This window comes from Papio anubis, chromosome 3, assembly GCF_008728515.1.
Source record: "Papio anubis isolate 15944 chromosome 3, Panubis1.0, whole genome shotgun sequence".
Classification (NCBI taxonomy): Eukaryota; Metazoa; Chordata; class Mammalia; order Primates; family Cercopithecidae; genus Papio; species Papio anubis.
Window position 1 is genome coordinate 67,765,901 of NC_044978.1, and position 8,511 is coordinate 67,774,411.

General features: G+C 42.3%; 1 protein-coding gene and 1 long non-coding RNA gene across 7 annotated transcripts; one reads left to right on the plus strand and one right to left on the minus strand.

Annotated features, from left to right (window-relative positions):
- Window positions 1-324: 324 nt before the first annotated feature.
- Window positions 325-1,818, minus strand: LOC103884600. Its single transcript, XR_004182696.1, has 2 exons — window positions 1,712-1,818; window positions 325-624 (listed from the first exon to the last, which is right to left on the minus strand). It is a non-coding gene; the product is annotated as an uncharacterized LOC103884600 (long non-coding RNA).
- A 42-nt stretch (window positions 1,819-1,860) lies between these two features.
- TMEM155 (transmembrane protein 155) lies at window positions 1,861-8,188 on the plus strand. Of its 6 annotated transcripts, none has more exons than XM_009207505.4 (5): window positions 1,861-2,315; window positions 3,258-3,366; window positions 5,232-5,294; window positions 5,429-5,586; window positions 6,652-8,188. In XM_009207505.4, the coding sequence occupies exons 2-5, from the start codon at window positions 3,304-3,306 to the stop codon at window positions 6,830-6,832; spliced, it is 465 nt and encodes a 154-aa protein (XP_009205769.1). In that variant the 5' UTR covers window positions 1,861-2,315; window positions 3,258-3,303; the 3' UTR covers window positions 6,833-8,188. The 6 variants fall into 6 exon arrangements, with proteins under 6 accessions (XP_009205769.1, XP_017814514.1, XP_009205768.1 ...); XM_009207504.4 differs by having other exon boundaries at window positions 1,917-2,363; XM_009207508.4 differs by lacking the exon at window positions 1,861-2,315 and adding an exon at window positions 2,435-2,613.
- Window positions 8,189-8,511: the final 323 nt, after the last annotated feature.

An 8,511-nucleotide genomic window follows, 5' to 3' on the forward strand; every position in this document is an offset into this window, starting at 1 on the left:
GTTTTGAGTATTAATTACCTTTGTTGTTAACATAATTGTAGCTTTATATAATTTAACTTTTAATAACAGCTGGAATTTAATAACTGGTTTACAAAATTTAACAATCAGCTCCTGTGAGTCATTATGAGCCAGCTCCAGCATACCACTGCCTTGAAGTGGATCAATATAATGTTATTGAGAGAGAGACAAAGAGAAAATGAAAAAAAAGATTCTTTTCGTTTATGCACTAAGATGCTTGGTGGAGAGGCCTAGGGCCTGGAAATTTTGTTCAGTAGCTTGTAGCATTGGGGGCCCTTGGTAAAAGAATAATAACAGTATCTGACGTTTATATAGCAAAACACATTTTTATTTAACATTTGCTCATTTTTGAGCCTCACAACAAATCCAAGGGAAAGATAAGCAAGGCATGTCACAGAGGAGGGGACTGAGAGTCATTAAGCAAAAGTGACCCCTGACAGGTAGAGCGGACACTAGAATCAGGTCCATGAGACTTACAGTTCACACACTGTTTTCATACCATCCTGTCTCTTTGAACCCCTGTCATCTCTGGAGCAGCCACTTATTACAGTCAGGGATGTTGTCAGGCCTCATCCTCAGAATTCAGTCCAGGAGGCAATTCCGCATCTTCATAAACAAAGAATAAAATAAAGTTAGGCCTACAAATGGGCAATGATAACTGGCTGTATTAGCAGCTGTCATAGCTGACTCCAAGACCGGCCCCAGTGATCCTCACTCCTTGGCGTTCATGTTCTTGGACTCCTACACTGAATAGGGCTGACCTGTGTGACCAGTAGGATAGTGACCGCACATGACTTCTGAAGCTAGTGGTAAAGAGCACTGCAGCCTCTGCTTTGTTTTCTTTCATCACCTGTTCTGGGGGAAGCCCGCAGCTGTGTTGGAAGCACCTATGGAAGGGAACTGAGGCCTCCCACCAACAACCAGCCCTACCTGGCAGCCAGCGAGTGAACCATCCTGGAAGTGGATCCTCCACCTCCACACAAGCATTCAGCTGAAGGCAGACCTGGCTGACATCTGAACGGAGCCTTATGAGTAACCCCACACCAGAATCACCCAGCCAGTGCTCCTACATTTCGGACCCACAGAAACTGTGAGCGATGATCAATGTTTATGTTGTTTGAAGCCACTACATTTGGGTTTAATTTGTTGCGCAGTAATAGATACACTGAACAGCTTTCAAAGCTGCGCAATATGGGCTTCGGGTCACGTCAACTAGATACAGAAAGGCTTTAGGGACTCAAGAAACACTGAGTAAACTTGTTTTCCTCCTTTCACCAAAGAAACTGAATTTGAGGCCAATATTTTAAAACTTTGTGCTATATAACTACCGAAATACATTGTATTCTTAATGCCTTTCCAAATGACCTGTTGTCCATAGAAAAGTACATTCAACATTGAATGCATCTGCTACTCTGAAGAGCAAAACAGCTCGAACAGGAATTCACTCAGACATCTCATAGCACGAAATCATCTCATAGCCTTTCAGACCCCGTCTTCACTGTCACCTTTCATTCTTTTGGGCCTCTGGGCCATGGCAACCCCTGTCTTTTCGGAAAGCAGGAACGGAGGGATATAACGAAAGAAATGAATTCGGAAGACAGGGGGCTAGGGACCCTACTGGATGTTGGGGGGGAACTTTTAAATCATTTGCAAAACACCAGTCCCGACCTCCCCTGGGAGACTGAGCTGTTACCTCTTCTGGCGTCCCTGCCCGCGGAAGTTCGCTCCTAGGGAAGTCGCTCGCGTCCTCGAGAGCACCTGAAAGGATCTCAGCGAAGCGGAAGGCTCTGGTGCCAGCGGGGAGAGTCGGCGCCGGATTTCCTCAGCTTCTTGGCGCGTTTCCTCGGAGCCGGGGGAGGCAGAGCCCGGACCCCGGAGTCGGCGCCCAAAGCGGCACGGCCTCGCGAGGGGCGGGAGTGCGGGGAGGTGGGTGTGCGGGCGGCGCGCTCGCCCTGCAGTTGCAGCCCGTGCCGAGCGCGCACGGCAAGCGAGCGCCGGCGCCTCCAGCATGGAGTGGGAACTCAACTTGCTGCTCTACCTGGCGCTCTTCTTCTTCCTGCTCTTTTTACTTTTCCTCCTGCTCTTCGTGGTCATCAAGCAACTGAAGAACTCCGTGGCCAACACAGCCGGGGCTCTCCAGCCCGGGCGCCTCTCGGTGCACCGCGAGCCTTGGGGCTTCTCCCGAGAGCAAGCAGTGTGACCCGAGTGCGGGCACTGGCGGGAGGGCACCGAACTGCGCGGGCCCTGGGCTGGGTCTCCGCCTCAATTCTCCGTCTTCGTGGCCTCCCAGTTTCCAGGTGCGGGGCTCGGCGGCTCTGACGGGTCGGTTCCGGCGTGAGGCGCAGGTACCCGCGTCTTCGCTCCTGTGGGAGGCCCGGGGCTCGCAGAGCGTTCGGGTGCCAGGGACGGTGGGTGTATGGGGTCTGGGCTGGCGCTTTGCTCTTCGGGAGGGACCCCAAGTTGTTCCAGGGCTGGGAGAGATGGCGAAAAGAGAATTCGCCCCTTGGAGCCGGAGTGACTTTGGACAACAGCAAGCTCTTTTCGGTTCAACTACATTTTAGTTATACCCAAGGAGTGGAAAAGTAAATTATTCGGGTAATTCAGTTTAGCTATTTTCGAACAAAATCGAAGGTTAACCTGAATATCCACATTTTTGAGAAAGAGTGTGTGGGCTTTGGGACAGGTGGCAGGAGGAAACAGCGCACTTGAAGTATTTTAAAAATTGCTTTAAACATTTTTGCGCTTTGAGAGATGGTAAATGGAGTTCGTCTGGTGGTGCTGGGGTGGGGCGTGGGGGAGGGAAGATTCAGTCGCCCATTTGGAGGGAGGAATCCCTTCCTCCCGGTGTTCCTTACTTATATTCTAGCCACCAACCACAGTTAGTGTCTGCGGATTGCAGTGCAGGGTAGGTTTGGAATCTGGGACAGCGGATGGTGAACGTTACAGTGAGAGTCATTTGAAAGATGCCTTAGGGTTCGCCGGTACGTGACCTTTTGGGTGATGGCCTGGAAAGCCAGCTAAAAGAGGTACTGTTTGCATAGCGTAGGGAAACAGGAAAAAGGACGGAGAGGCGGGTCTGTAGTTTCAGTTTAAATTACTAGAACTTTTGCAGAAGATGGGCGGGCAGGAGCAAACTTGAGTACCAGTATGCCCTAAGTACCCTCTCGGTAATGTTAGTTTGGGAAATATCTTCATCCTTCGGAAGCTTTTCCCTAGATTTATGTCGTCTCTCTTTCTAGAGCCGAGCTGCTGCCCTTGACTGGTGCATAGAGGACCACAGCTGCAATGACAGTTTGGGCCTGCAAAAAGAAGGCTGGAACAACGGGAGATGGAAGCTTTCTGCAAATGGTAGGTTGGGATGGCACATGGTTTCACGTTGGCCTTAGTTATGACTAAACTTCTAAAGATCCAGGGCCTAAAAACATGTAGGTTCAGGATGGGGGAAATGGGTACAAGGAAAGGGCTCTCTCCCACTCAAATCTGGTGAGCTTCTACCAGAACTACAAAGCCAAACTGACTCCTAACTCATTTCGAGGATCAGTGTCTCAGTAGAGGATTGTGGAAATTTGACTGAGATGTCAGGAGTGTTTGCACTTTTAATAATCATTCTGCTCTTTTGAAAAACAGTGCGGGGGTTCATGGGATGAAATATGTGATGCAGATACTCTGTCTTCAGTAAGGGAGGATTTGGGTTAGTCATGTCAGTGTGGGATAAGCTAAGTCATAACTATAGTATCGAAAATACTAATTTTAGACACAAAGAAAGACCATATAGAGAGGCTAAAAAAATGAAATACTAAAGTTTGCCTAAGTTGATAATATAAAAGTGAAGTGTAAGACAATTATTTTAATGCTTTAAAGGAAAAATAGTCTCAGGTGAATAATTTTGGCCCAAGACATCAGATAATTTCCCACTTTCTATTTCACTCTCCCCAAACAGGCCCGTTCTTAATAAGTAAGTGGTTTACTTTAATTATTATGGTATGAGCAAATTCTCACCTCTTTATCAGAGTTGTGGTAAGACTTGATTTGAATTCCCAGTTTGAATTCCCTGAATCAACTGCAGTGATTCTGTATTGTGCTTTGAACAATAGTTCTCTAATTGGTTGATATCTCTGCAGTGGCATTTAGTTAAAGGGTTGTATGGTTAATACGGACATTGAAGATGAGTGTGGGAGTAATTAATTAGCAATGATAGTTTTTGTAAGGATTGAAAACAATCATTTCACACTTTAGAATAACCAGAATGGAAATTATTTTAACCACATGCTTGGCTTCTTGAGTTTGCAATCCTTTAATCTTCCTAGCACCACCACTGGTATCCATGAGTTTAACCTGCCCATCATTCTTCCTAGACAGGAGACTATTGAAAAGTCAGGGTGACTAGTTTATTACCATCTGAGTATTAATCCAATCTCTCAGCTGGTTCTACTGACTCATGTTCCTAAGAAAGCAGTGGTGCCTTTCTATCTTGTGTCCAGGGTCATTTTATTACCTCCTTGTAATCAAATTCATTAATGACCAAGTTCCCATTTATCCAGGCCACAATGAATATTTATTCCTATTACTCAACCTCTGCTTGGAACTTGACTCTAAGCTCTGGGAATTAAGGTAACTCACATTTGCTCTTAGATCTTGCTGCTGTTGATCTCCTGCCCTGCCCTTGCTTTGTTAGAGGCTCTGCTTTTGAAACTTTGACACCTGTAGATGAGCTGTCTTTTGCTATTTATTTAATTATTCAATCATCATTTTTCCAAGACCTGACATAGACCGACCTCCCAAATTAGGACTACTTTCAAACTCACATTTTTGGCTACCTTAATGCATTTTTGACTTAGATCAAATACTCTGACACCCACAATGATCTAGGTTTCAGGCTTCTACATGTTGGCTACTCCATCCCTTGACCACCCCCTGTTCTGACAGTCGCTATCGGCCAAGTCTATTTTTAAAGACTGTGTAAGTATGAGACAGACATTAAAGCACTTGAAAAGTCAAGAATATTTAAAATAACTGCTTATTATATAAATGTAACTTCATTATAGAAGATTCCTATGTTTTATTTTCAATAAAAAGGTTTTTAGTGATTCTTCAGCAATGCTAGAAGGTGACTTGAATTTCTTACATTATAAGGAAATGAGCCATAATTCTATTATGTAATATTTGTATTTTATTTCAAATATTATTATTTCATCATTGTTTCTAAATTTCAGGTGTTTAAAATGGCTTCAGATCTTATCAAGACAAGCTTGGTTGTTGCATTAGTTTCCAAACTTGTAAGTGCAATGGATCTGCAGTTCTACTTGGCAAGATAACCATTTTAAGTTGAATGAGAATGACATCACACTCACACCTGCAAAATCTAAAATGTCTAATAAAGTAGATTCCTATGTCTGAACTTCAATTTTAGGGCACAGCTGTAGATGCAGAACTGATGCCATCTGGTGTGATTCTACAGAATAAGAGAGAAAATTTACCCAGAGTGTGCCATGCACTGGCTTTTCTGGGAATGGCAAGGTGCCAGGATTTGTTTTTGGTTCGCTTGCAGGGGTGGAAACTTGGAACTAGGTGAGTAAAAAATATGAAATACTCTATTTTTAGTTTGACATTCTATATTTCCAATTTTGTCTATAGTTTCAAAATCAGTGCAATGGAGTTAAATTTTAAATGACCAAAATTTTAAAGTTTGTAAATGGTTAAACCATTTAGAATAGTGGGAAATGTTTGTTTTTTTCTAAGTCACACTTACTAATCTAGAGACTGGTAGAATACTAAAGATACTAATGTAATATATAAGGTATCTACACAGTGCTGTACTTTGTTTTTAATTTTAGCAGCTACTCCGAGATATTTGTGCATATTTAAGCTAAATCCACAATTAAAACTCTAGGATCATTAGAATGTCACTGTCAGGTGTCTGTGTCACATACAAGGGAAGGTTAAGAATTGAGTTGTAAATCTTTGATGTAGTTTTTTTTTGTTTGTTTGAATCAGTGAAATACATTTCTCAGTCCTCCACTTTTTATTTTGTCTACACAAAATAAATAATGTTATGGGTTAATAATGATCTGATTAAGTATCTGACTCATGAGCATCTTTCCATACAGAAAGCTGGATTATCAGAAGGGCATTTAGACCCAGTAATCAGAACCTAATAAGCATGCAGGAAAAGCTTTCTGATGGATTAAGGTTAAAAAAAAACCTTCTTATTTTCCTTAATAGTAGCCACTTTGTATAATGAACCCAAACATTTCTGCCATTCATGGTCTGTATAGACAGATCCTGAAGACATGGGTGGGTTTGAGCTAAAACCTTTATCTGTGACTTTTGTTTTGTTAGTATGACTCTGAAGTTACTTGAATTTATTGAATAGGTACAGATTCTTCAAGCAAGATGTCTTTTCCTTTCAGATGAAAATCACACTTTCCTATTGGGAATCAAGATGAATTTTTATCTTAATAATGGAATAGGAAGTTTTGGACTGAAGAGCGGCTTAAACAAATTAGAGGGTTTGTTCTTTTCTCATAGAACAAGGAGGTTAGAGGCAGGCAGCTGCTGGTGTTGGTTCAGCAGCTCACGGGTGTCAGGCTTAATTAGGGTGGCTGCTGAGGTTCCTTTGGCTTTTTCCTCCAGGTTCCAAGATGGTCCCTGCAGCTGCCCACAAGAAGGAGGAGGAAGCCCACAGAGGAAACGGGGCATGCCAGTTCGAATCCACTTCCTTTTTAAGAGCTTCCTCAGCAGGCCAATAACTTTTGCCTTCATCTCATTGGCCAGAACTGTGTCATTGGCTACTGCTATCGGCAAGATTGTCTGAGAAATGTAGTTTTCGTAGCTGGATATATAACTGCCTTTGACAAAAATCCATTTTCTCTTGATGAGGAAGAAGATGGTGGTGGATCTTGGGAGGACAACTAACATTTTATGCCCTGGCTACAAAATACAGTTGCAGAGGAGTATAAAGTTCAAAAAGATCAAAACTCTAGTTCCTTCACAACTGTCAAAGCTCCAAGCAGCACTGCTCCCCTCTGACAGAGTGAGCAGAGTGAAGGCATGTCAGGTGTTCTCACAAAACTCTTGACAGGACTGACCTCTCTTAGCCAATATCCTTGTCCCACATCAGGATTTTCTAGAGGGCCCTGGGTACCTGCGCACTTCCTTGGTGGCCATAACCTCTTTATGGAGGGTTGGTGTAGGATAAAGAATGTTCTACCACGCTGCTCCCTCATCTGCATCATTTCTCTCCTCTCTAATTATCCTGTCAGTTATATTTTGGTGGAGTCTGGGTTTGTGTATTTGATTCCTATAAAAAGACCGTTGCTTTCATGCATGGAGGAGGGGGAATCTATGCAAAGAAAGGCTACCTTACTCCTTTCTGTGACTCCACCACCAGTCTAGGAATATCCTGGGAGAAGAATTGCCTCTCAAAGCTGCTTCTATAAGCAGCCTACATCCTAGCTAAGCAAAGAAGAAACACTTCCCACATCCAGGGCTGTCTAAAAGAACTTTCTGTGATGACAGAAATGTTCTATATCTGCAGTGTCCAATATGCTAACCATTTAGACACATGGGGCTAGTGAACACTTGAAATGTGGCTAGTGTGACTGAGGAAGGAAAATTTAAATTTTGTTTAATTGTAATTAATTTAAATTTAAATAGCCAAATGGGGCTACTAGCTTTTGTGTTAGATAGCACAGTATACTTTATTCTCTTTCTTGCGTTGTAGAACCAGCTGGGAGAGGTGTGGGTCAGTCATGGGCTTGATGTCCCATGGTCTTCACTATTCTAGCTTGCCATTGAACTTGTCTCCCAGAGGAAAAGAAAGAATGGTATTTGGAATTAAATTCAAGATGTTAACTTGACATCTATATATTGCACATATTCCTGTGTAGTGAATGGAATGGTCTCCTGGGAGTACCTGTGATTGATTTGAGTGATAACTGATCTTGAAGAAATGGCAGTACGGCTCCACTTCACCTTCCTAGTGACTATCATGTGTTCCCAGTCAGAGTGACTCAGCAGAGATTATTTTGTTCTCTTGTGCAGTTTATTCTGTGTCATTTTATTTTTGTAATATTGTGGCAGCTAAATGATTATTCTGTGTATGTTTTTCAAAATATTAGGTGGCTTATATTTTTTAAAAGGCTATGAAATAAAAATAAACTATATGTAACACAGTTTTTCATGTGGCTTTTTATTGGTGAGTTATTATTACCGAACTTTGTTAATGGTCAATTAGAATGAGATTCATAGATAGAAATATTTATTTTTATGTTAAATTTACTTTTTAATGGGCAAATTTATATGCCAATTAATGTTATCTTCTTGAAATATTAAATGATTCTTCCATTGGATAAAGTATGAAGGTTGTATAATATTACTGGATTAGTTCTTATGTATCTGGTTGTTTCATCACACTAAGCATCACTTGGACCTTATTTCTCTACGAGTGCCCTGTTTTGGGTTGTTTGTCTTTTGTTATTGAGTTATAGGAAT

Coding starts and splice junctions, on each gene's coding strand:
- TMEM155 (XM_009207505.4), top strand. CDS start 3,304: ATGACAGTTTGGGCCTGCAAAAAGAAGGCTGGAACAACGGGAGATGGA. Junction 3,367..5,231: donor ATGGAAGCTTTCTGCAAATG/GTAGGTTGGGAT, acceptor TCTAAATTTCAG/GTGTTTAAAATGGCTTCAGA. Junction 5,587..6,651: donor GGGTGGAAACTTGGAACTAG/GTGAGTAAAAAA, acceptor TTTTTCCTCCAG/GTTCCAAGATGGTCCCTGCA.